Source organism: Hemicordylus capensis, chromosome 3 (assembly GCF_027244095.1).
Source record: "Hemicordylus capensis ecotype Gifberg chromosome 3, rHemCap1.1.pri, whole genome shotgun sequence".
Classification (NCBI taxonomy): Eukaryota; Metazoa; Chordata; class Lepidosauria; order Squamata; family Cordylidae; genus Hemicordylus; species Hemicordylus capensis.
The window spans coordinates 266,540,440-266,568,425 of record NC_069659.1 but is presented as its reverse complement, the minus strand read 5'-3'; the positions used below and the strand labels follow the sequence as shown (position 1 = coordinate 266,568,425).

General features: G+C 42.1%; 1 protein-coding gene and 1 long non-coding RNA gene across 4 annotated transcripts in view; one reads left to right on the top strand and one right to left on the bottom strand.

The window, feature by feature from the left end:
- Positions 1-615: 615 nt before the first annotated feature.
- BAG3 (BAG cochaperone 3) overlaps positions 616-27,986 on the top strand; it is a 32,558-nt gene continuing 5,187 nt past the window's right edge. Inside the window, exons 1-2 of one of the 3 annotated variants that reach the window (XM_053305792.1) lie at positions 616-639; positions 25,282-25,638. In XM_053305792.1, the coding sequence (XP_053161767.1) occupies positions 25,351-25,638 (288 nt within the window). In that variant the 5' untranslated portion in view covers positions 616-639; positions 25,282-25,350. Of the gene's footprint in view, positions 640-1,958; positions 2,417-25,281; positions 25,639-27,986 lie in introns of those variants that run through there. The other 2 variants (XM_053305791.1, XM_053305790.1) reach the window with 2 other exon arrangements.
- LOC128349467 (uncharacterized) lies at positions 24,789-26,948 on the bottom strand. Its single transcript, XR_008318824.1, has 2 exons — positions 26,374-26,948; positions 24,789-25,721 (listed from the first exon to the last, which is right to left on the bottom strand). It is a non-coding gene; the product is annotated as an uncharacterized LOC128349467 (long non-coding RNA).

The window sequence follows — 27,986 nt, the reverse complement described above, 5'->3', positions numbered from 1 at the left end:
CCCCATGGGTTAAGTCCTAGGGACCCCAAAGGGCATTGGATGGTATGGCATGATGGGTGCTAACTACCACTCAATCCACAAAAGCAATGGGCAACTGGGTGATTTTTAGAAAATGTTTAACCTTAAAAAAAAAAAAAGGATCCTATGGGATTTGGGGTGGAAGGTTAATTTTTAAAAGATCACTCACTTATCCATTTCCTTTGTGGGTTGGGTGGTAGCTAGCACCCATCATGACCTACCACCCAAAACACTTTGGTGTTCCTAGGACCTATCCATGGGAACATTCAAATCTATTGGATGTTCATCTATAGAGGTAATTCTAGCTCCCATTGTTCTCTATGACCAGATCACTCGAAAATATTCAAGTTGATTCATTGAAACAGCTGGCAATGGCTGTTATTTTGACAAATCGATTTGAATATTTTTCATTTCAATTCAAGCTTGAATCGAATAGCAAAATATGATTTGTGCACATCTCTATTAGGAATAATATTCTTTTTTTATGTAAATCACTTTGAAAACTTTTTGTTAAAAAGAAGAAGAGGAAGAAGAAGAGGAGGAGGAAGAAGAAGAAGACATGCAATGTGTATGGGCCTAGGATTTCTATTGGCAATCGTGTAGGAGTATCTTTCTGTACAGGTCTGTGTTCTAATTTATCATCAACAATGGCAAATTGCGAAACTTGTCATTTTTACCTTTCAGGTATGGTCTTTCAGATATGCCTTTCAGGTATAGATTAAATTAATCCTTTATCTATAGTACAGCCGGAGATAAGAGGGTTTTTACGTTTATCTGGCTGGGTAAACAATCAAAGGTAAATCTTGGACTATTTTATTAGGGACCCTTGCAAACAGTCTGTTGTTGATTACTTAGATGTGATTATTATGTAAGATGTAATAGGAAACTTAAGTGTTCCATTTACCACTGGTCTAGAATGCAGGGCCAAGGTTGCCTGGAAACAAAAAAATCCTGCGGTTCTAATGGGAAACCACTACCATTAGTTAATTGGATTCATGGTATCAGCATTCTCAGATTGCTAGCTAGGCTTGGGGTGTGGGAGGTAGAGTCTCTTGGCTATTCTAGAGATAGAACCAAATGTGACTTCTCACTAAGCTGAAGGGAAAGACGAGGTCTATACAAAGATGCTGCAGCTGTTTTCCTGAGTCAGAGCCATCGTGGCTTCTTGCCCAAAACCTGGGCTAGGCAACATGAAGTGTGACATGGATTTATGACCTCCTGCAGTATAAGAACATAAACATTGCCTTGCTGGGTAAGACCATGAATCTAGTCTGGTAACGGGGCCGACCTACCTCACAGGCTGTTGTGATAATGCGTGAGATAAGGACCATAAGGAGCTTTGTACCTTAAAGAGTGTTGCAGAAAATAAGAAGGTGCTGGTGGGAACTTGAAATAGGTCCCATTTCAACTTACTTCCAAGTAAACGTTCTTAGAATTGCAGCATAAGTCTCTAAGCATATACTCAGGTTTGCTTATTGCAGGTTATTTATCTCCAATCCTCACACTTTCTTTAATTAACACTGTGCTATACCAACAGACAGTGGTTTTTAAAGTAGGTGTGTGGGTTTTTTGGGGGGGTCCCCCCTCCTGCTTTCAATTCATGTTAATATTTGGTGGGAAAGGAACAAGGGCGCGCGCGGGGGGTATTACAATGTTCTGGACCAGTAAGTAACACTGAGCTGAAGCGTAAGACGCGCGCATGCGACACGTATGGTGACACTTGAGTCCTAGCTTGGATTACGGTGACCCGCTTTAACCCCAGAAAGGGCCCAATTAAATGAATAAACATTATATAGCAAGCGGGGAATCACTGCTTAAAACCACCGTCCAGCAGCAGGCGGAGCGACGTCGGCCGCTCGTCATAATCAAGACGGATAACGAAGTCAGCGAAGGAGAGTGACTCGAGGAGGAGCTCTCGGCCCAGATACCCAAAGGCACTAGAGGCGCCCAGAAGTTTCCAGCCGAGCAGCTGCCCTGCGTCTCTCCTCCGCCTCCTCCCCGTTTTCCTCCACCTTGGGGCGGAGCTGCTATTTCCAGACACTTCCACCCCCTTCTATGTCCCCTCCCTCTCCCCATTGAGCGATAAAGGTGGCCGGCCGACTGGGTTCCCTTGGTTGACTCTCTGGTGCATGGCCCGGCAAGTGGCTGTTCTTCGGTTTCTGCGCTTCCTAGATCTAACCGGTGCGCCCCGCTGCCCTATCTGGCACGCAGCATGAGTGCGGCCGCTCAGTCCCCCACCATGGTGCAGACGGAGACAGGCGGAGGCGAGAGGGAGCCCCTACCTCCGGGCTGGGAAGTGAAGATAGACCCACAGACCGGGTGGCCTTTCTTTGTGGATCATAACAGCCGCACCACTACTTGGAACGACCCGCGTTTGCAGGGGGACCATCATTTGAAGGTACTGCTGAAGGCGTCCGGACAGATTCTGCGATGTCTTTCTTTGCTCGGGAAGGAAGCCTGGCGTTGGGACGTGGAGCCGAGGAGTTTGGCGGGGACATGCAGCCCGCCACCTTTCCCTAGGACACTGTATTACTGTCGCTGAGGAAAGCGTAGGGGCTACCTAGGACCAGGTGTCCTGCGGTCGCTACCCTCCCTTGACGCCAATAGAATGCGGCTAGGCTTGAGGGTCGCTTTTCTGAGAACAGGAGCGGAGGGACTCGCTCTTCCCCTGGAGTTGTTGGCAGGGTGGGAGGGAGACGCACTTCTCAGGCATGGCGATGGCGGCGGGGAGGGGGGGAGTCACACGTGCCCCTCCTCGCCGTCAAGAGGTGGGTGGCGAAGCAGCAGTTCTCTTGCTCGGGACTGGGCGGCGTGCCGAAGCAGGGGACTGAGTGCTTTGACCTCTGAGACTCTTAGGTGTGTTTGTCAGGAGAGAAGTCCCTCTCGCTGAACGTGCCAGACTAGGGCTCTGTGTGTGTGAGAGTGGGAGACTTTTCTCAGTCTGTGATATTGTGGGGACTGAAGAAAAACGTTTAAGGTCCTCTTCTCCGCTCCGTTGTTGGCAACGGGGAGATGTGGGTGGGTGGGGGGACCGCGACAAGGGCCCCTGGGCCCCTCAGCAGCACTGAAAGGCACTGCCAGTGCCCAAGGAACTCAGCTCAGCTCAGCTCAGCTCACAACTCATGACGGCGCCGCCTGAAGGACAGCAGCCGAGCACTTCCCTGAGACGCTATTAGCAATGCAATGGGGCAGTGCCAGGAAAAGCCTGTCCTCCTCCCCGCCCGCCCCCAGTACATGGCAATGCAGTGAGGCTAGGAGCTGGCTTTTGTCTCTGACGCACTGCAGTCCTTTTTTGTGCGTTAAATCATTTGATACCTCAGCCCTTGCAGTGTTTATTTAAAGTTGGTTAAGTCCGACTCAGCCTAGGAAGAGACAAACTTTTGATTTATGTTGCTGTGGCGTGCGCACCTCAAAACCGGACGTTTCTTTCAAACCTGCCTTTGCAGTTCCTTTTGCTTCTCTATTTATTTATTATTGATTTTTTTAAGGTTTGGTCATGGAGGAGCTCTATTGCTCAGTCCAAATATTTCAGTGTCTGTAGAAAGAGATAAATCAGACTGCTTCCTAAGGATGCTCTTTTAAAAACACTTCTTGTCTGAAATGCAGATGGATTGGTTCTGAGATGTGTAGATTATGTAAAAAAAAAAAAAGTGTTCTGTTACCATTAGTCAGTTTGCTGTTATGCAACGAGAAGATGACTTGTTTGAACTAGGAAGTTAACAGCATCGTGGAAGATAATTATTGGGTGTTTTCTGCTATTCACATGCAAGGATGTTTGTGTGTGTTTGCTTTATAGATTAGTACAGTATTTGGTATAAAATTACAATTGGTTTCCTTTTTTGGAAGCCATATTTATAAAGAAGAATGACTTGCATACTTTTTGGCTGGGCTTTCTGGAGTGCTGCAAATTAAGTACATCAGCATGGCAAACAAGTGGAACGTGCTAGTTAGGACAGCACAGAAAAACATTTGAGTGTTCTCACTGGAGCAGTGCATTTGGCTTTCAACTTGAAAGTCTCATAGCTTCAGCTGCCATGGCAAGTTATTGATGTTCTGGAAAGCAACTTACAGCTGTTACTGTTAAAATGTGGTGCAGTACTGCTGTCTGAGGTCTGTGAAGCGCCAAAACGAACCTTCATTTTTATTTATTTTAAACTATTGGGTGACTCTTCCATTCTGTAAATGCCCTGAGGTTCCATATGCACATCCAAGTGACCCCAGTGATGAGGGAATACAACCAGTAGTACAGGCCTTTCTTAGTTCACTCCCAGAGAAGCAAGTCAGAAGCCCATACGAGTGAATAGGAGTAGGACAAGAACTGGTAATAATTAAGAGTGCAGTACTAGTTGTACAACTCCCTCTTGGCAAGTAATAGCCTGAGGTGTTTAGTTATGTATATGGTGCTGATTCCTTAACCTTACATGGTCACTTAGTCAAGGAAACACTCCAGTGTTTTACACCAGTGTTAACTGTAAAAGTTTGCCTTGACACTTTTAAAAGTCTTACTAGAATATGAGTAGCTTGTTTTCTGTACAGCATGTTTCTTGCTGCTGTTGGAAGCCTCTCCACCCTGAAATCATAGCCCAGCTGAAGTCTGTGAAGAGGGAACAGAACCCATGTGGCTTGGCTTGTTCTGTGGTGGAGAGTGGTAGTCTCTGAATCAGAGATGTGGCTTTTTCAGATTTTTTTCTTTTTTGTGTAAAATGTACATAATTTTCCTTCAGAAAATTTTTCTATGCAAATTCTCCAGATGCCCTAAATAGATTGTGATATGATTTGCTATGTTGTTTGGCCTATATTATCATAAGAAAACACCACCATATTCCCCATCTGTATCTCAAAGTTTTAAAAGTAGCCAAGCAATTGAACTGTTTTTACCATTGAACTGATTTTAAGGTTTTAAAGGTGATTTTTATGGAGTTCTATGTATTCTAACTTATGTTAACTGCCTTGTGATGCTTTATGAAAGGCGGTATAAAAACTGAACGATAAATAGATAAACTGAAATATTTGATGGGGGAATCAGTAGAGACACTTAATATTGTTTAAATGTTATACTGAAATATATTAAAAGCTTTATGAAGAAACAATTTTAGAAAAGGAAATTTTTCCATGTAAAGTATGAGAAAATACCTTACATCTCTGTCGTTAATATGAGTATGTCCTGTGTTTTGATGGTTATATGTTTTTTTAAAAGTCACTTTGAAAACCCTATTAATTAAGTGTTTCTTGACTGATGTGCATACCATATTCCAGCTTTCTGAGTGCCTTTACCATTTTAGGGTACACTTGTCCTCTCTTTCTTTGTGGACACTTAGAAAGATTTCCCTTTCAACTTTTCTAGTAATTAGTGGATGGGTTCAGACTTCGTGTGAAACCTCAGGTGGGCTGAAGCTGAACACTGTGAAATGTCCGAACCCACCATCTCAGCTTATCCTAACCTATTTGCTTCAGAGGATGTGAGATATGAACTTCATTCCAATCCTCAGGTTCAGATCTCGGGTTCTCTGAAGAAAGCAGCTTAGAATAAGCTGAAATTGGTGGATTCAGACATCACAGCCAGTCTTATCTTAGAATAAGATAGAGAGGAAGTAGATGCTTGTGTGAGCATGGGAGAGGGGAGCATGTGCTCCTGAGGCTGAGGGAGGTCACGTGGAGCTCAACTTGAACTGAACTTCTATTCTAAGTCTGAACTTGCCCAGTGTATTATGTATTGAACTCTGCATGGGCCATGTTTCAGGTTGCTGGGTGGCTTGGAAGTGGTGAAGTGAGGAGGAACATTTTCCATTACTATATCTTTCTGCAGAAAACTTTCCATTTCTAAAAAAGTATTATTTCATAGAATTAATTAGTAACATAATGAATTATTAACATGCCAATCAAACTGGGAGATTTCAGAGTTGTAATTTTTTTCAGGTGATTATCTCTAAGAAGCATGTGTGCATGTGTGTGTGTGCGTGCGCGTTCTCTCTCTCTCTCTCTCTCTCTCTCTCTCTCTCTCTCTGTATATGTGTGTTGTGTATGTTTTTTAAAAACCAAAAGTACACATAATCCCAACTTTTAAAATCAGATCCCAATCAATTTAGGGCATCAGAATGTGCTCTAAGAAATGTTCTGATTCAAACTTCTTTGGAAAACCTACATCCCTGTCTAGAGTATCTTACTCTTGGCCATTAGCAGGACATGTGGAGGGAAAGAGATTCAGTTGTGTCTCCCCACAACCGCTTCAAACTTTTTGTAATCAATATGCCTTGTGCCATATATGAGCCCCAAGTCAATCAGTGAGGCTCAAACATTTATTAGAACAAGCTGTCCTAAATAGGAGAAAAACAGACTGAGGTTTTTTATGATGGTATTTAGATTGCATATGTTTGAACTGAATTGATAGAACTAAGGGATTTGAAGTTATTTAATGCAAATTGATACTTCAATCTGTAGAAGGATAATGTGCAACATTTTTATCTTTAGATGTACCACATGAATCCTAATGCCATACTTGTTGAAGCTGGAAACAATGAGGTCATAACCACTCAGGAACTTTCTATCCATACAGTTAATTTGATGCTGTGTCATAGAAGTGGAAGTGTGGCAAGCTGTACCTGTTAAAAGAAAGTACTTTGTGCAGACTACATGACCCTAAAATTCTTATAATCTGCCATGGGGAATCTGTGCATCTACCATGCAGCATGCAAAAACTGGACATGCTGAATCCATATACTCTAATCCCTCCCAAGAGCCGCAAGAATAAAAACCTAGCGTATTCATGCCTCGAATGTGACTGTAGGGAGCATGTCTCTTACATCCTGTGAATTCTGAATTGGGAAACAACATAATTGCTCATGATTATGGGTTACAACTGAGAACTGACATAGATTACTTGAACAGTAAGACATAATTTCTCCCTCTTGTTGGTGTAAATTAAGGTTTATGTTGAATTTTTTTGTAACATATATCAAATTAAATTGGGATTTATATCACTTGAGGTATAGAGAGAACATCTGTAACAAGTACAGAGATGATGCACTGCTTTTTTCACCTGCTGAGATTGAATGAAAAGCTGCCATGTGGAAGCTGGTGAAAATGTTTCTGTATTGCCTCAGCCCTGTGAAGCTACTGTAATGTGTAGGAGTTGCTCATCGCCTGTATTGATCCCATTTTGTGAAGAGTCTTCATGGTTAGCACTGCACATTCCTGGCAGCAGTAAGTGCTGACATGGAGGCTTTCCATACAGTGGTGTTGATCCACATTATAAGCTCTGCCACACATTATAGGAGCTGTGGGTAGCCACTACCATATGGAAGCTTTGTGGCTGTAGTAAGACTTGAATAGATGCTTAGTGTACTGCTGTTTCCAGCACTCTAAATTTTATGTGTTGTGAATGCACGTTGAACACAGAAACTTGAAAGAGTACATTGCCTTTTCAGGGTTAACACAATGGGAAAGCACAGAAAGGAACCTCCTCTCTGTAATATAACCAAGAAATTGGATAACTGTATAAATGTGCATAGTCATATTGACACTCTAAACTAGAATTATAGCAGCTGTGGTATTTACGCTAATGCGAGAGAGCCAATCTGACATTTCCACTTCAAATTCAAGGATTGTGGACAGAAACAATTTTGTAACTGTTGTACTGCTTTAGCCACCTCTCTGAAATGTCCCTCAGTCACAGAGCAAAGAAGGGTGCTCTGTGACTGAAAAAGGTGTTTCTTGTTGGAAGAAAGATGGGATGGAAGTTGTAACAATTTAATAGTTCAATAGTTGTGTTTGCCACTTGGCAATCAGCTGCTGCTGAGATATATAAACTGTAAGTTACGTACAGTGATACAGTGCTAACCTTGTATTATTAATGTATCATGCTCACTCATTAGCACACTTGCTTGAATGCCCGTCCTATTGATTTTAATTCAACTTAGTTACACCTAAATATAGTAGCCTTGTATGATTTCATCACATCAGCATTTGCAGTGGAAGTTTCGTGCATTTGTGTGCACACACCTAGGATTCTTTCCCCCACAAGCAGTTTCATCTCTGCCCCTCCCCCAATCATCAGCAGCTGATTGCAAGTGGTGACTACAACTCTATTGACTATTAAATTGTTCCAACTTCCATCCCATCTTTCTTCCAACAAGAAGCACCTTTGTCAGTCACAGAGCACCTTTCGTTGCTCTGTGACTGAGAGACATAACACATAACATTTAGAGTGATGGAAACATCACTTTTAAAAACTTCTCATTTTAAGATAAGATTTTGTCAGTAGAGGCTGTTGGAATAAAAAGAGAAAATAAATCTTTCATGTTATTTCCACTTTCAGTACTTCTGTAAGGACCTGCTGGACTGTGGTCATTATGCTCCCTTTATGTCATTGAAATTTGCCTCCACATAATAGCTGTAACCCAGAAACCAGCTGATGTTGCGTGCTGTTGACTGGAGAAACAGATGCACAAACTTGTGATTCACAGGAATAATGGGCTCAAGCATGGCATTCCTCCTGAATTACCTCAGAGATTTTTTTTTTAACCTTCAGGAGCCCTTTCCACATTGATAATTTGCCCAAGAACCCTTGCACGTTGGTGAAACCCACACATTCATTGCAGAAGATTCTTATTATATTCTCGGGTTCATAAGCAGTTCATGTGGGGCATGGGGTAGTCCTGTTAGGCCTCGTCACTATTCTGTATGAAGAGAGTATGACTTAGAACATACCGATACTCACTTATGGCTGCAATTTGCAGTAGAAGATGGCAGTGCAGGACAAGCTGTCTTTCAGGAAAGCCAGTCTACCATGGCTGGACTGGCAGCACTGAGAGGGCGGTGGAACGTATGTGGGGAGGGCACCAGATTTTGAGCAGAATGGGTAAGTAAGGGTGGGAGTATTCACTGCTGCCGAGGGGGCGCAGGGGTGCCCCGTGGGTGGGTTGCACCGGGAATATGCCCCCTGTTGGCCAGTCCAAGCCTGCAGTATACCAGTGTTGATCTTCTGCTTGAGAATCTCTGATAAGCTTCTGAGGAGCCCTGGGTTTCCTGAAAACTGCTGCATGAACCAATTTCTGGGTGTGGTGCTTGGGTTTTTGTTTTTTTCTTTTGTATCCCATTGCAGGATATTTTGTGCACATGGTTTAGCCACTAGTAGGTCTACCCGAAGAAACCCATTTTCATGTACAGATTTCTATTTGCTGGATGATCTTGGACATGAATCAGTGTACTCTTGTACATCTAACAATCGCATCAAAGTTGCTTTTTGTATTTTTGAAACGAACATCTAGGACAGACAGGGTGGGCATACTTGGCTCTCCAGCTGTTGTTGAACTACAACTCCCATCTTCCCCAGTCACAACAGCTTGAGGGTCAAGTTTGCCCACTCCTGATCTAGGACCTAGAAGCGTGTAGGTCTTCCTCTTAATGAAGCAAAATATATCATTTGCTTAGCTTGATGTTAGGTAAATAAATGCAGTTTAGAATAGAACAGACAGAATAGAACAAGCAGACTTTTTAAAAAATAGAAAAAGAGATACTTAAAATACAATGAAATACAATTATTACCTTTTGAAGAACTGATTCATAATGTTTCATAAAAGAAGTAATGTTTCCTAGGACAAAGGAATGAAATAAATGTGAATGGAAATAAAAACAGAAAATCTGTTTTCCTAAATGTAACCTGAAATTTGTTGACTTAAAACTGTGTAATTATTGGTCAACAGATCAAATAGTTCTATAAACCATCAATTTATGTCTGAAGTCTAACATGGTTCATGGAATTGGGCACTCAATGTAGATTAAAGGCCAGAGATTTGAGAGACGTGGGCCAGCATAACACACAAATCAAAACTGTGTTTGTAAACTGGAGGAAACCTTGGTTGGCATTGTATGATTTCATGCTTTGAGCTAGGAGTACACATAATTTCACATATCAGTGAAGTGGCCTCTGATCTTAGCATGATTGTTGTTGGAGACAATATAATAATGCTTGTTCACATACACCTTGTGATGGCAGATGAATTTGGATGAGTAACAAAATTAATTCTGGATTATTTCATATGAGATTCTAAAATGTGCCTACCTTAAGAACATAGGAAACTGCCTTGTCCTGTACTGAGTCAGACCACTGGTCTGTCTAGCTCAATATTGTCTACTGAGTATTGTCTACTGGCAGCAGCTTCTCCAATGTTTCAGGCAGGAGTCTCTCCAGCCCTACCTGGAAATGTCAGGGAGTGAACCTGGGACCTTCTGCTCTACCTCTGAGCTATGGCCCCATCCCCTAAGATGAATATCTTACAGCAGACAGCACTCACACATGGTCACCCATCCACACGCAAACCTGGTTTAAGTAAATGAGCAAGGAAATGAAAATGTGAGCCACTCCAACTCTCAATATAACTTGGGTAGCTTGTGCTTCCCAACTTCTTCTGTTGCTTGCTAGTCATAGGGAGCACATTGGGGCATCTTCTAACTACTTGTTTGTGCTTTCTTCTCTGAGCTACTTTCTTAAGAATTGCATTTCTTCCCATTTCTATTCATTCTGCCTAGCTTTATTGGGGCCAGAAGGAGTACAATCTTTTAAGTTTCATTTTATGTTGTTTGTTCTTGAAGAGGCTTAAACTATTTGTTTTTAGACATGAGAGGCTTCATATGATGAGCTGATTAACAGGTACATTTTCTTGTGAAATAGAAATAAGCACTTTGCTATGGATTGCTTTTCTCTCACTTATTGCAGTCATTCTCCGGCTCAGGAAATTGTGCCTACTTACTATTGTTTCTCACTACTTTTTCTTGTCCTCACAGCCTGACTCCACACATCACCTCTCCCCAGATTGTTTCATCTCCAGGCTGAGTTGACAGGAGGCACAGCAGCAGGGGACTTTTATTATCCTCTCCCTTCAGCAGTTCTAGTGGGACCATGATCCATACAAATTTCAGATGACTATGCTTGCATAGTTTCTGAGAAAAGATCACTTCTTATTTATTTTTGAATTGTGGCATTGTGAGATCCTTATGGCCCAGTGAACATTAAAATAATAGATGGGTCCACTGTTCTGCCTTTGAGGCACAGTCATACAGTACAAACAAATAGCTTGTTACAACACGCATGTCTCCCTTTGCCGCCGCCTCTTCTGTAAGGAAATATTCTTTGTACACCTCTTTTTAAGGTATCTTTCTTTTAGGTCTGGTGGGATGAAGCAGTGATGCAAGTTCTCTTTATAATGTGTTTATTTCATCACCTTCAGATGGGGTCTTTTGAGTCCAGCTTCAGTTTATAGACATGCAGGATAAATGCATTCATATGCTTTGGAGAGTTGGGAAAGCTTTTGCCAGTGATGATTATATATCTCTGTGCACAAAAAATGATGTATTTTTTATTATTAAAATGTAATTAAGCAGGTGATGGAATATGGAGTGAACCACTGAATTAATGAGCTTTCTGAAATGCACTGGGTTCTGTTCCTTTCTTGACAGCATACTGGCCCTAGTTCAGGAAACCATCACAAAGCCCACTTAATTTGCATATGTATAAAGCGTTAAATATAACTCTAGCATTGATTAAGATGCAAAAACTAGATGGTTGCCTAAATACAATACATGATGGGCACATTGAGATAATAGAATATCATGAACTAAAATGACTGAGTCAGTTTGGTTTTCTTGAAGTATTCTTGGCAAGCACTCATGACTGCAGGATTCAGTTTATGCAAGCAGTAAGTGTGTTGGATGAGAAAAGACCAAACATATCCCTCCCAAAAGGTGATTAACTACTGCTAGCTACTTCTTACTTACACCTGCTGCTGAGTCAACTGGGAGTTGTACTTCTTCATTTCCTCCCTCTTTTGCTATTCTATTTATCTGATCCATTTGTTTATACAAACAAAATACTAGCCAGGAAAATTGTACATGTCTAGAGCATGAGGCATTGGAATGAGACAAACATGTGTCAAGAGGCTGATGGGGCTTTGGGAAGGGACAGTGCAGAAGCCCTCTGACATTCAAAGTATGTTTGCACCAGCTGCTTTTTGTAAAAGGTTTGCCTGAATAGCTTGTGCAGTCTGTGCTTATCCTGTTCATGACCTCTCCTTTTTCAGCATGAAACTCAAATGGGCAATAAATTGTGACCCAATTGTCCTCATCCTAGTTATGACCACACAGTCCCTCCAGAATTCCAAGAGACAGAAGCAAATCCCCACTCACTGTTGAAGCTCACTGGGTGACCTTGAGTCATTCATTCTCTTTCAGCCTATCCTACTTTTATAGAGCTACTTTTTTATCCTTGGTTGGGAGGATGAAATGTAGAGGAGCATGTGCACCACCCTGAGTTCCTTGGAAGAAAGATGGGATAAATATGTAATAAAGAGGCTCTACACATGATCCATGTGTAGAGCCTGCAGGGCTTCTGTGGGGAGAGTGGGCTTGACCATCTCTCCCCGCAGACGATCCAGCGCCAAGCCCTGGGCAGCCGGATTAGCCGCCCACATGACTACCGGCTCCGTCACAGCGCTGGTAGGGGTGGTGGGGATCGGGGGCCACCTGGCCCCTGGAAGTCCCACGGGGCATGCTGGGGAGACCCCCATGCCAGGAGGCTTGTTGTAGCCTCCCGGTCGGTGGTCTACTAGTGAGATGGTGCGGCACAGAGCCATGCCATGGCGACTCATGAACAGCTAAACGGGGTTGATGGAGCAGCGCTTGCTCCGCTAACCTTGTTTAAGGGTGGGGATATTTCCTGCGGTTTGCTGCCGGGAGCCGCACGGCTCCTGTTGCAGCACACGAGTGCAGGAAAGTGGGCTAGGCTGCCTTAGCCCGCTTTCCTGTGGTTGTGAGGATCACCTCATAAGGTAAATTGACAAACAGCAAATGTCCCGAAAGAAGTGAAAACCTGCAGCAGAGAGATGCTGATGCAGAATACCCTCACATTCCTCTTGTATGCACAAGTTGCTGTCAGTGCTGCTCTTCTTTCTCATGCACATGCTCTCAAACTAAATATTATGACACTGACATACCATTGCACTGTTGCAGCACTGCTGTAAATTTCAGGATACAATGCTTACATCAGGGTGTCTGTCTACATAAGGAGTGCACGAGAGTTGAGCCAGAAATGGTCTCACCAAGGGAAATAACTTCTCCCATTTCTGTGGAGAAATGCTTATACAGTCTACTGCAAGATAACCACTTGCTTCCTCTAACGTGGAGAGACCTGCAGTTGTGTGAAGGGTGTCTTCTTTGCCTTCTGTGTTGTTGTTGAAGGGACTTTGCATATGTGGCAAGTGAGACTCAGAGACTTTTTTCACTTCTGACTGTGCTTTCTTCCTGAGAAGTCACGTATAGGAAATGGGAAGGATGAAAATTTTTTTTCCCAGTTGCACAATTTGTGCCGCTACACCTTTGTTTATTGTATTGACGTCTTTGCAGTTGCAGCCCTACCCTCTTTAACAAGAAGATTCCTGTAATTCTCCTCCATCAAGTCTTCCTGCATTCGCTGTTCTCCAGCATGTATTGCCCTGGTTTGCAACTAATCTCACCAGCAGGTCACTGCAAGTGGAGGCAATAACTTCGCATTCCTCCCTGTTATGTGGGGCAAGGGTAGGGAGGGGTTGTGAGAGAGGCACAGATGTAAATGCACAGAGGCAAAAGGAGAGAGGGTGGAAAAACGATCTGTGGGGATATCTTCGCACAGTTTTCTGTCTCCCTCTCCCTTTTTGCTATTCTGTGCTATTTTTCTTGGCTTGGAAAGGCAAAGGTCTGTGTAGGGAAGAGGAGGAGAAGCCAAAGAAATGTGAGTAAGAGAGATGTTCCTTGTGCCCTCTTTTGTATATATCTGCCCTTTTGCTTTCTCCAGCCATTTTGCAATGGGAAAAGCAAAGTAAATAGAGGCAGGAGATAAAGTGAAGAATGTAGGATGAAGTCTCTATCTCGCCCCCACCGCCCACCCTCTTAGATATCCAACCTAAATGGTTTGGAAAATAAAAACAGTACAAGACAGAAGAATAAGCAGCAGGATTACCTTTACGCAACCCTAGGGCTGTTCACATGATCAAGAATAGGGTAGGAAAAGCCTCCTACTCTTGTTCAGGAGCAGTACATGCTGCTATCTGCTGATATCTGATCATCTGTCAATCAAAAACAAGGATGGAGGTGCCATCTGTGATCATGTATTAAGCAGCAACTGGATCAGAGGGCTCCCTCCTACCCAGCATCTCTACTCATCCGCTGAATGAAGTAGATCGAAAAGCCCTCCGACCCAGCTGCTGCTTAACACTTGATCACAGGCGGTGCCTCCAACCTTGTTTTTAACTGACAGACTAACTATATTAGGACAGCTTCTGAACTAGGGTAGGAGGTTTCTTCTACCCTTCTCTTGATCATGTGAACTGCCCTCCAGAGTTCCCTCTAAGGTGTGCATGTGCGCACACTCTCAAGTTTTTTGATGTTCACTCAGTTAATGTTAGATCCCGCTCAGGTTGAATCAGGAAGGCCCCACTCTCAATGCACGTGCACACATACTGCCTTGATACTACTGCCCAGAACAAAACTCATTCTGCACATGGATGAGGGAGTACACAAATGAGGGAGAAAGGTCAGGGAGTACAACCCCCCTGGGCGGGGGGCTGCCTGTGAGAACATGGGTCACCTATGCCCTTCTTACGCCACTGCAGCAGCTATACCCAGCTGTTTAATGAGCTAGGAGGAAAAGCCCTATTGGTTGACAATGTTTCTGGAACCCTATTTCTGGCACTTACATTGGTACTTACATTTTAGGGAACTGTTCACAGGGTGTCTGCATGTACACACAAAATTATTTCCTTCCCATCACAGCATTGGTGAGATAAAGCAGAGTCAGGCTCCATAGTTTGGCATTCTTGTGCTGCTGCTTACAGCTTAGTTACAATAGATTGTTAATAAGAACAACCTGACCGAGTCAGGTTCAAAGTCCATTTAGTGCAGCATTCTGCTTCCCATAGGGAAGCCAACAGGCAAGAGGTGAAGGCATGCCCTTTCTTCTGGAGGTTTTACAGACAGGTCTGTTACCCCGAATCTCCTTCGAAAGAGAGTGTGTGTGTGTGTGTGTGTTCACAAACCAGCCAAACTTACCCCAAAGTCCCTTCGAGATCCTTGGAAGCACTCCACACACTAACCAGGCTTTGTCTTGTGAATTCTAGGTTATCTCAATATATTTCTGGGGTTTTTAAATGTTGGTTTTAAGCTATTTTTCCCCCCAAAAAAGAGGAATGACATAGAATCATTAGCATGATAAGAGGGATACTCTCTTTAGAAATGCAGGTATAGCTCTTTAGAAATCTCACCCCCACCATTGGCTAAAAGGAGAAAACACAGAGGCATATGATGTGAACTTGCACCAAAACAAAACCAGAGAGCAGAGGGGAAGGGCTGCTTCTCTCAAAGTCACGAGTGTAATTCGAAGTGGCTCTGCTCAAAATTTACCCTGCAGCATGAAGCCATGTGCGAATAGCTCCTTGCTTTTGCTGCCTTGCAACTGGTATTCAGAAGCATCCTGCTCCTGAGCCTGGAGGAAGCCTATAGCCATCGAGACTAGTAGCCATTGATAGTGCTGTTTTCCATGAATTTGTCTAAGCCTAGAGTTGCCATATTCTGGCTTTCCAAATCCAGGTGCCTAATTGGCATATTATGTAAATTGGGTTTTAAATGATTTTTGAGCAGAATAGTGACTGCATGTTTTGCTCCATAACTCTGCTTCTGCAAGGGCTACAGCTTTTCTTTCTTTTTGTCTTTTTCTTTTAATGAAATCTGAAATCTGGGTGGGCTGAGCAATCTGGGTGAGGTGCTTAAAATCCGGGTGCAATCTGGGATTCTGAGGGGCATGGCATCTCCATCTAAGTCCCTTTTAAAGCCATTCAAGCTAGTGGCCATCACCACATCTCGTGGCAGAGAATTCCATCAATTAATTATGCACTGTGTGAAAAAGTATTTCCTTTTGCCAGTCCTAAATTTCCTGGCAATCAGTTTCATGGGATGACCCCTGGTTCTGGTGTGCATGTGTGAGAGAAAAACTTTTGTTTTGATGATTATAAACATGTTAGAGGTTTGAAATCCTCCATGGATTGGTAAGTATTCACACATAGCCTATAAGTGAATACTTACCAGTCCATCAAATGTATTTAAGCTTATATCACTGCATAAGAATTAAAGGTACTCAGAAATAGTGTAGTCCTTAGTTCCCCAGTGCAAACTACAAATTCATGTATTTATGGCTTAATTAATCATGGGAATTTGCCACCCATAAAAAGGGATAAATCTTAAGATTTGTGTCATAATACAAGGGGAATAATAGAATCATAGAGTTAAATGGAGGGGTCTTGTAGGCCATCCAGTCCAATATCCTCTTCACTGCAGGAAGTAGCAGTATCCTTCTGTGCTACATTCCAGATGCATGGGTGTCACTGGAAAAGTGTGATGACACATTGTTGGATGTTGAAGTTATTTGATTTTTGTTTTAGAGGCAACCTGTAACCTCCACGTTTATCACTATGGCAGTTCTTGCTCAAGTATTCATGGCTTTTCCTTCTTTGTCTAAGTTTGGTTTGAACAGAAACTTCTCAAAATTTCACCTGCTCTGACACAGCCCTAATCTACAGGGCTGCTATATCACTCCACGCAGCTCAAACTATAGTTTTCTTTGCCATACTAAAGTACTATATGTACAATTCTTATATTTTTAGCTTTTGTATTTTAAAAAAACACATAATGTGGATCTAGGACTACTGCTTGCAAAGAGAGTCTTAAATGTTGCTCTGCTAAATGAAGACCAGAAACGGGCTTTGTGGGCTGCTCAATAAATAAGTGGCTCTTTGTACCTTGACCATTCTATAATTATCCAGCCTTTTTTATCCCCCCTCCCATTAATTTTATTCTATTTCATTTCATTTACTGTTTGGATCAGAAAACCCACAAGTCTACCAACCAGACTTTACACTTGAAGCAAGTATGGAAAATTGACTTTAATGTTTATCCAATTTATTATCACGGGATTTGTGATCAGAAATTTACTCTCCCATCCCCCCATGCCAGAGTAATAAGAAAAATAGGACTGTAGGGACTAAGTTTGAATAACAGGCTCTCTGTGGGCTGCATGTAAAAATGAGCAGCTTTAATAATAATAATAATAATAATAATAAATAAACAGTTGCCAAAAAACAACTTGCTCAGGCATTAAAAGATGTCAGTGCTGCACTTGCAGAAATAACAACTAATAATTTGCAAGAAACAAACCAACTAATGTACAGTGCAGCAACAATAACAACACAAGAGCTCGGATATAAGATCAGTGGACCTGTCAAAAAAGAAAGTAGTACATCACCTAAATGGAAGATTAGAAAATAAAATCTCCAGGCTTAGGTCAGATGCTAGTAAATTGAAAGATATGAAAGACGAGAAGCTGAAGAATGAAAACACCAAACAGTATCTGATCCAAAAATACCACCTAGATTCAAGGAAAATTAGAGAAGTCCTGGAAATAATAAAGCAGCAAATAAAAGCAGTGCCAAAGAAGATTAGCAGATACGAAGCCAGAATTACACAACACAGGCAGAATCTCCAATTCCAGTTGAATCAGAGACGTTTCTACCAAAGCATAGAAGGAGAAACTGCAAGAAATGTAGGAACACCAGATAAAGAAGAAACAGTGCAATTCTGGGGAAAATTATGGGACAATCCAATAGATTATAATAAAAAAGCAGGCTGGATGAAAGAAGTCAAAAAATGTAACCAACAAATGCAAGATCTAATAATAACACCAGAATTAATAAGTGAAAGAGCAAAGAAAATTAAAAATTGGACTGCACCAGGCGATGATGAACTGCATGGCTTTTGGCTTAAACACCTAACAAACACCTAACAAACAACTATCAAAACAGTTCATTCACATTTTGCAAGGAGGTGATATTGAACAATGGCTAACAACTGGGAAAACTCATCTCATCATGAAAGACCCAGCAAAAGGTGCAGTTCCAAGTAATTATAGACCGATAACCTGCCTGCCAACCCTGTTCAAATTATTATTTATTATTTATTACTAAAACTTTTATACCACCCTTCCAAAAGGCTCAGGGTGGTTTAACTGGAATAATAGCAGATGAAGTGATGCAACACTTATTAACCAACAAACAGCTTCCAGTTGATCAGAAAGGAAATTGCCTGAACACCAGAGGCACAAAAGACCAGCTGCTGATTGACAAAATGATTTTAGAAAACTGCAAGAGAAGAAAAACAAATCTAAGTGTTGCATGGATTGACTACAAGAAAGCCTTCGATTCATTGCCTCACACATGGATACTAAAATGTTTAGAAACCACTGGTGTCAGCAAAAACATTCAGATATTTATTTAAAAAGAAATGAGCATGTGGAGTACACAGTTAACAATCAATGGCAAGGCACTTGGACAGGTTAGCATTAGAAGAGGCATTTTCCAAGGGGACTCACTATCCCCTCTGTTTGTAATCGCCATGACCCCACTTTCACAAATACTAAACAAAACAGGCCTCGGATACCAAACATCTAAAACATCAAGTAAAATAAACCGTCTGCTGTACATGGACGATCTGAAGTTGTATAGAAAATCCCAGTCAGAAATCGAATCACTGCTAAACACTGTCCGTATTATTCAGTAGCGATATAGCAATGGAGTTTGGACTAGACAAGTGTGCTGCATTAATAATGAACAGAGGGAAAATAACAAAAACAGAAGGAATAGAACTGCCCAATGGAAGCAACATCAAGAACCTGGAAGAGAAAGAACATTACAAATACATGGGCATTCTCCAGGCTGATAACATTGCACACACTGAAGTTAAAAGAAAAATTGAAAGTGAATACATCAGGAGAGTTAGAAAAATTCTCAAGTCCAAACTCAATGGCGGGAACACCATACAAGCCATAAACACCTGGGCTATACCTGTTATCTGATGCACTGCAGGAATAATAGACTGGACCCAGGCAGAACTAGGGACGCTAGATCGTAAGACCAGGAAAATCATGACCATCAATCATGCTCTGCACCCCCACAGTGATGTAGATAGACTATACCTCCCTCGCAGCTCAGGTGGAAGAGGAATGCTGCAAGTCCATCAAACAGCAGAGGAGGAGAAAAGAGGCCTTGAAGAATATATCAAGGACAGTGAAGAAGATGCACTTCAAATGGTCAATAACACAAAACTATTCAACACCAATGAAACAAAGCAGGCCTACAAGAAAGAACAAGTCAAGAACCGAGCAGAAAAATGGAAAAATAAGCCCCTGCATGGTCAATATTTGCACAATATAAGTGGAAAATCAGACATCACCAAGAGCTGGCAATGGCTTAAGAATGCAACTTGAAGAAAGAAACAGAGGGTTTAATACTGGCTGCGCAAGAACAGGCACTAAGAACAAATGCAATAAGAGCTAAAGTCAAAAAGTCAACAACAAACGGCAAGTGCCGCCTTTGTCAAGAAGCAGATGAAACAGTGGACCACCTAATCAGCTATTGTAAAAAGATTGCACAGACTGACTACAAACAAAGGCATGACAAGGTAGCAGGGATGATACACTGGAACATCTGCAAAAAATACAAGCTACCTGTAGCCAAAGATTGGTGGGACCATAAAATTGAAAAAGTTGAAGAAAATGAAGATGTAAAAATATTATGGGACTTCTGACTACAAACAGACAAACATCTGCCACACAATACACCAGATATAACTGTAGTTGAGAAGAAAGAAAAACAAGTCAAAATAATCGACATAGCAATACCAGGGGATAGCAGAATAGAAGAAAAAGAAATAGAAAAAATCACCAAATACAAAGAAATTGAAAGGCTGTGGCAGAAAAAGACCAAAATAATCCCAGTGGTAATTGACGCCCTGGGTGCAGTTCCAAAAGACCTTGAAGAGCACCTCAACACCATAGGGGCCACAGAAATCACCATCAGCCAATTACAAAAAGCAACTTTACTGGGAACAGCCTATATTCTGCGACGATATCTATAACAACAGCAACAACACTGACAATAAAATTCAGTCATCCCAGGTCCTTGGGAAGGACTCGATGTCTGGATAAAACAAACACGTCAATAACACCTGTCTGACTGTATAAATAAATAAATAAATAAATAAATAAATAAAATATAAAATAAAATAAAATATAAAATAAAATAAAATAAAATAAAATAAAATAAAATAAAATAAAATAAAATAAAATATCATGACCAGAGTACAAGTTCTTGCTGTTCCTTCAAGGGTAGTGTCAGCATTTCCATGATAAACCCTCTTTCCAGTATTTAACTGTGCAATAAAATTTTACCCTAAGTGAAAACTTAGCATAAGCAATTAACTTCTGCTTTGCCTACTGCTGGTTGGTCTGACTATACAGTATTACATTTTTTGTGTCTTTTGAGTTCATACACAGAAGTCTGAAAAAAGAGAGAGTTAGATTTCAAGAAAAACATACTTTTTTTCATTGCCATGGGTAATGCAATGGCGGGGGGGGGGGGCGTGAGAAAGAAAGAGAAAATACTAAATGAATCCCTGATGGGAAAGAAGACTTTTCCAAGGACTGCCTTGCTTCTGACTACAGTGAATATAAATGGATTTTTTTAAAAAATGGGAAGAGAGGATTATTACAATAGTGTATTTTTTAAAAAATAACTTGGATTTAATAAAATGGAATCTAAATATAATACAGATATACTAAAGTTAAGCCTAAACTTATAATGGCTTGTATCTAAAAGAGTGCATGGAGACGAAAGCTATGAAGTGACCCTCTCCTCAGTACGATGATCCCAGTTTACCCTCAGAAATCTTGAAGGTTAAGGCACCCTCTAAAGCAAGATTGAATGGGTTGTGGAGGGCTGCAGGGTGAAGAGCCTGGTAAAAATCCCTGCATTCAGATAATTTTGAGATCTCCCAAGCCTCCTTAGTGGTGATAAAAGAAAGCAGGAACTGAGGGAGCTCAAGGCCCACTCCCAGTCTCATTGTGTGAATGACACATAGGTAAGTAACATCCAAACGGGTGTATCCTTTGGTAAGAAAGAAGTATGTGGAAGCTCTTTGGTTTGTATCCCCTGATGTAGTAAATCCTTGGAATCCTCTTCATTCAGTTTGTTAGTATTTGACCGTCTCAGCCATCCAGAATCCAATTTTTGGGTTTGTTCCATCTGTAGTCTATAATAGGTACATGCCACATTAATGTTAAACTGAAGAGAGAGTCATGCTGTTGTCTACAATTGAACGTATTTAAAAATAACTAGCTGGGTCAGGCACAGAGCATCTGCGCCTCCGCCCGGCCCACCCACTGCTGCCTGTTTCTCACCACCCCGCCCCCGTTGGTGCGCCGGGCTTTCTGGCCAGCCGACCTGCTTGTTCTTCGCCCACCCACTTCTCTCCCCGCACCCCGCCAGCACTTTTTGGCTGGCAGCAGGGCCGGATTAAGATAGTGAGGGGCCTGTAGCATATGTTATAAAGGGGCCCTAAATTTTTTAAAAAGCACATAAATATTAAAACATAAATTATTTACTTGCATAGTAAAGTAATTCAGTTTTTTCATTTGCTGTATTTTGGAGTATGGGAGACCAAGCCACAAACTCACCCTTACTACAACAGCAGTGAACATTTATATACCGTTTTTCAATCAAAATTCTCAGGAGGTTTACACAGAAAAATAAAGAGTGGATAGATGATTCTCTGTCTCCAAAGGACCCATACTCTAAAAAGAAAAGTGTGGTAGGCACCAGCAACAGCCACTGGACAAATGCTGTGCTGGGCCTCCTCTTAAAAGGCACATTTAGCAGAAAAGGGATATTTTATCTAACATGGACCAAATAAAAGAGGTAAAGTTTTAACTTTAATTCCCAGTTGGAAGCTGGGCGTGCAGGGCCCTCAAAAACGTGGGGCCCGTTTTCTACATTAATCCGCCATAGGCTGGTGGGCTGGCCAGAAAGCTGGCCCGCCCACTCCAGGCAGCTGCCTCCTCCTCCCGGCAGTTGGGTCGGCCTGCCTCCTCCTCCTCCTCCTCCTCCTCCTCCTCCCGGTGGCTGGGCCGACCCACCACTGCCTCCTCCTCTTCCTCCTGGCTGCCGGGCTAGCCTGCCACTACCTCCTGCTCCCCGCTATTTTCTCCCCATCCTGTCCCCTTCGCTATCCAGGCAACTGCTTGCAAACTCTCGTGAGAGCTGCCACACATGGGATTAGCGACAGTTACGTTTACGAGAATTAAATATATAGAAGATAATTTTGTACTATGGAAAGTGAGTTCAGAATCAGATCTTTATGGTCCTGGTAGTATCAATTTTATTTGTTTCTGTTTACTTTGTATTCTGCAGCCATACATATTTTCTGGAAATGAATCCAGCTTTTTGGCCTGCATTGGAAAGGAAATGTTTGGTTATAGATATGCTTCTCCAGTGAGAACTAGTTGAAGAGAATAGTTCTCTTCAGATGTTATAAAAACTGGGGACACTGTACACGAGTACAGTACAAGTGTCCCAAGAGCGGGCTCTGAAGCCCTGGCCTCTCACTGTTGCATTCATGGTCAGATTTTCCCCACAACTGGAACACTATGGTGCCACTGCATTCCTAATCGCAGGAAAGATCAGACCACAAGTATAGTGATTGTCTCTACAGGCAAATGACGTAATTGTGGTGGACAGTGGGGAGGCGAGACATCAGTACACACTCTTGGGATGTGGTACTTGCGTATAGTGCCCTCCCTTTTTATAATATCTGAAGAGGGCTAATGAGCTTAAATCTGGAAGTCAGGTACCAAACTTGCTGAACGAGTTGAAATAAATTACTAATCCTCAGCCTTGATTTTCCCATCTACAAAGAAGGCTACAAAGATAGCTCCCGTCTACAATGGAGGATGGCTACCTCAGTATTATAAGAATAAGCATGGTGAAACATTTTAATATTGGTAGTACTTTTTATAGTACTAACAGTATTTTCAAAGAGTATTGGTTTGAAAAAAATCTTTATAGCAACGACAGTGAAATGTTCTGCTACTCATGCTTGTGAATAGGCCTTGCCTAGTAGCCTGTGGCAAGTAGAAATTGCTTCCAAATTATGACTAGGCAAGGAAGGTTTTGTCAGTTGAAAAAGAGCAGCTCTTCTTACTTTTCAAAATGTTGGTGTGCCACAGATATCAGACATAGGCAAGAAGGCTGATAGTAACTTCTGTGGAATTACTTGCAAGTCTGTTCTAACTTTCATGTACCTCTTTTTATTCTAATTATTCTAATTTTTTGGCATCTGTACTCAGGATTATAGACCTCTTATAGAAGCCTTCACTTAAGGATAAACTGGAGACCCATTTTGAAATACACTGAACAAATAACGTAAAGGATCCGAGACCCACCTGTGACTGTAAACCAGGGCTCAACATTTCCCAGGCGCGAGCCTTCCATGATGCCTAGAAATTTAAATGTGGTGTGTAAGCCAGGCAATGGATGGGTATGACTAGGAAGGAGAGGCAGCAGCCCACACTGTCTTGCTTGCTCACCCTGCTTCTTGGTCACATCTGTCCACTAAGTAAGTGCTTGAGCCAGAAAGACGCAATCAGGAGGAGTGAGCAAGCAGGGCAGGGATCTATCCCGCTTCATAAAGCAGACACTGCTGGGGGTGAGCATCAAGTCTACTTTCCCACCCACACCCACCCCCAAACGGAGCAGAGAGCACTCTGGCTCCTAAATGTTAAAGCACAACAGAAATGCACGGTGGGGGGGGGACCTCCTTCCACCTGCCACTGGGTTTTCCTGCAGCCACCTCCCTGTTGGCCACCTTTCTCCCAGCTGGGCTTGCTTCCAGGCTGGAGCTGGCTGGGGGAGGGGGAAATGACCTTGGAGGGCAGACTGCAAGGGGGATGATTCAAATCCATTGGTTTAAACTGAGGTATCCCACCATACCCACTGTACACACTATGGTAACAAAAGCAAATGCATGTGTCTAACCGTGTTTAACTGTGATCACCTGTAGTTTGGCCCTTGTTCAGTGATATTTATCTTGTGAGTGACAGAAGTGCTTGTTATCTGATCTCACTAGGAGATTCATCTAGAATATGATCCCAAAATAGAAAGCCCGCTGCAGGAAGAACTTCATTAGAGGTCTGAGGGGTGGGGGTGGGGAATCTCTTGAACAAAGTTCTGCTTCCATCCTGTGTAGTATCCTATTACAAGCATACTTAAGCTTGCAAACCTTTATCTTCCCTTCTCTCTCAAAGGTTTTCCTTTTGATCTTCCTACTCATTCTTTACCCTTTTCCCTCCACACTTTCAGTCTCAAATTATTGCAGCTCATAAACATGCTTGACAGTAGGTAGATCCATTTGTAGTGTACCATCAATAGCATTACAAATGGATCTACCATAGCAGTAAATAGCAATGAGAATAGCAATAACTGATATTGTCTTCTGACTGTGCTGCTGTGTGTTTATAAGTTTTTAAGTAGCATAGTAGTATTAGTTTTATTATGGAGAAGTGCAATCAATCTATTTGCTCCTTCATGACTTGCCATTCTCTATGGGGACATGATTAAGGCACTTACTAGAGTAACACATTGATCTACGCTTCCCAAAAAGTCAATTCACCCTAAAGGGTAAAGGCTGCCACAGCTCTTTCTGCAGATTACTGAAATGAGCAGGTGCAAATTCTGAACATGCTTAGTTAAAGCAAACCTAAGGTGAGGGAGAGAGTTTAGAAATGCTAACCAATTTATCATTTGGCTTCCGTCTAGTCTGGTGATTTAAAAAACTGAAGGAAGAGGGCAGTCCCTCATTAAGATACATTGATAGTTATGGTACTGTATTAATGAGGTTAAAAAAATACAAATTATAGGTAAAATAGCCACCTTGGAATGACAAGAGAAAAGGTGGGTTATAAATAATAGAAATAGATATATATCTATATCTATATCTATAACAGCACACTATTAACAATATAGTCAAAACATGCAAATGACAGTCTTACTGTTACTTCACAATTATGGTTAAAAATGCTTGTCCTGAAAGGGAATCTATTTGAGACACGGTGAAATATTTTGTCTTTCTGACCAACAGGGTCAACATTTCCTCGGAATATATTTAACTGTATTGCAACAGTAGTTGTAGATATCCTTCATGTTAGAATGTGATTGGTTGTTTAGGCAAAGGAGTTCAAATAGGAACATAAGATATGGTGTGTTATTTTCTGGTGTATAGATGAGTGAGCTTGCCAGCTGCTTGTTCAGAATTGTATAGATTCCAAATTCTAAACCTGTACCTTGATTTTTATTTGTTTAGGAAATTCAGTCATCAGCAAATGGTCCATCTCGAAATAGTCCAAAGCAGTCCCAAGTCAGAGAAGGAAACATGGGATACCCAAAACTTCGTGCCGGTTACATCCCCATTCCAGTCATACATGAAGGTGCAGATAACAGGCAGCAGTACTCATATTATTCTGGCTACCAGCCTGGCATGCAGCGAGTCAAGGCAGAAACCATTCCTAATACAATGCGGTCCCCATCACCTCTGAGGGGAAGTTTTGCCCGTCCACAATCACCTGCTAGGGGACTCTCAGAAGCTGCCCAAACAGATAAACAATGTGGACAGGCAACAGCAGCTGCACCAGCCCAAGTATCCTCCTCACATGGATCTGAGGTAAGCTGACAGAATTGCTGTGATATATTATTGAGGAAGACAGCCTATTATTTAGTTATAAAGGTCTCCTCTTCAATTATTACCTGTAAAAAAAAATAGTTTAGTCTAGCAGATGGACATGTGACTCTACCATCCAAAAAGGGACTAGGTTAATAAAACCTGAGAACTTGTGTTTATTTCATTGCCACTTGGGTAGGTTTTATGGAATGTGGTTTCTATTTTCTGCATTTCTAGAATCCCTACATGGGGGGTGGGGGGTGGAATCAACTTAAATCATTTGTTTCTCTCACTGTATCAACTTATGGTTTTATTTATTTATTTATTTATTTATTTGATTTCTATACCGCCCTTCCAAAAATGGCTCAGGGCGGTTTACAAAGAGAAATAAAACAAATAAGATGGCTCCCTGTCCCCAAAGGGCTCACATATTAAAAAGAAACATAAGACACACACCAGCAACAGTCACTGGAAGTACTGTGCTGGGGGTGGATAGAGCCAGTTACTCTCCCCCTACTAAATAAAGAAGATCACCACGGTAAAAGGTGCCTCTCTGCCCAGTTAGCAGGGGTTGATTTAGGTGATTCCCCCCCTTATATTATTCTCTTAGTTTTGGATACTTTTGTACGGATTCACATACAGACTAGCAGTAAAACTCTCTTAACCTGTGCAGAACATCTGCACGCTAGTACTTGATTGCTCCCCTCACCCCCTGCCGCAGACCCCCTCCACCCTCACCTGAGTCACACTCCTGCTCCATCCGGTTGCTTCCATCCCCATCACCCCCTTGCTTGTGACTGCAGCCCCCTATACCTAGAGACCTCCCCACCCAAGCCGCGCTCCTGCTCCTCCCCACAGGAGCAGCAGCAGCGGTTGACCGGACCCTTCCTCGCTGCTGCCTCCGCCAGGGCCACTCGTTCCCCTCAGGCCTCTGACAGGCCCTGGGCCCGTCCCTTGCCTCCCTGCCTCCCTCCACAGCAGTGCTTGACTGGGCCTTTCCTTGCTGCCAGTAGGTGCCACCATGGCCACTCGTTCCCCATCCCTCGCCCTTCCTTCTTTCTCTCTTCCCCCACTTTTCTCTCATTCTTTCTCCTTCACTTCTCCTCTGTCTTTCTTCTCCTTCCTTCTCATTTTCTCTCTTTCTCTTTCTTTCGCTCTCTCCCTCCTTTCCTGAGTTAACAGATTTTGTTCAACTTGTTTTCTCATCTAATAATTCACACAAAGGTAGCTGCCTTTTCCAGAAGGGGCTCTTTCCTCCCTCACAACCCCTCTCTTCACAGACCCCTGCCCACTATCCCATATCTATATCTATATCTATTCATTCCTCTCCTCTATAATCAAGAACATCATCTGACCTGTAACAGTTGCATCACAGGCTCCTCCTCCCTATCTGCATATGGAATCCCCACTGCCAATCACCATGATGTTTCTGCTCTCACAGGTTCCTACTCCCTATCTGCTTATGGAATCTCCACTGCCCAATCACCACGGTGCTTCTACTTGCGAACTCCTGCGAGAGCTGCCACACACACACACACACACACACACTGTTAAAAATAACTACCAAGGAATGCTTTGTAGGATTAGGATATAAATGATAGAACAGAGCTGAGTTATAGTGGCAGTATGATTGACATTTCTTCCAGTACCCTTAAAATATTCTGTACATGCACTTCACTTGTGTGTTAGATGGGAGTAAGTATATTCAGTTTTTTGCTTTTAGCATCAAGTATCAAAAGTAATTGTCCATGGGTTTTTTGTTATATATGTATATAAACATGCAAGGTTTAGTTCTTTTCTTGCATACTTGTTAATTTTTTAAAATGAGATACATTCCTCACTATTGCCAACAATAGAGCCAAATTTGATCTATGTTTTAATATCTGTGTCTTTGATATGGTTGTTTCTGGAGAGAACTAGGTAGTATTATTGTTGCTGGACTAAACGGAAGGATTATGAGCTGAATTTTACACATGACCAGATTGTCTCAGTGTACAGGCTCCCAGATTATTTGAAAACTATCAACTAAGTACAGGCATGCCTCCATCAAGCAGATTAAACAGTGCAAGTCTGTATCAGAAAAGAAGGATTGTACATGCTACATCAAGTTTTCCTCTTCTCTTTCAAGCTAGGAAACCTGATTTCTGAAATAGAACTGTAAGGGATTTTCTACTGTGGACCTGTACATATTGTTTTTGTTTTAAGCTATAGAAAAATAGCAAATTTCCCCCTAGATATGACCATTATTAATTTAGACACCAATGAGTTATGATCCACAGGGCTTGTCTGCATGGCTGCCCATGGCTATTGATAGCCTTTTTGTTATGTCTGACTAACTTGGCTGCATCTAA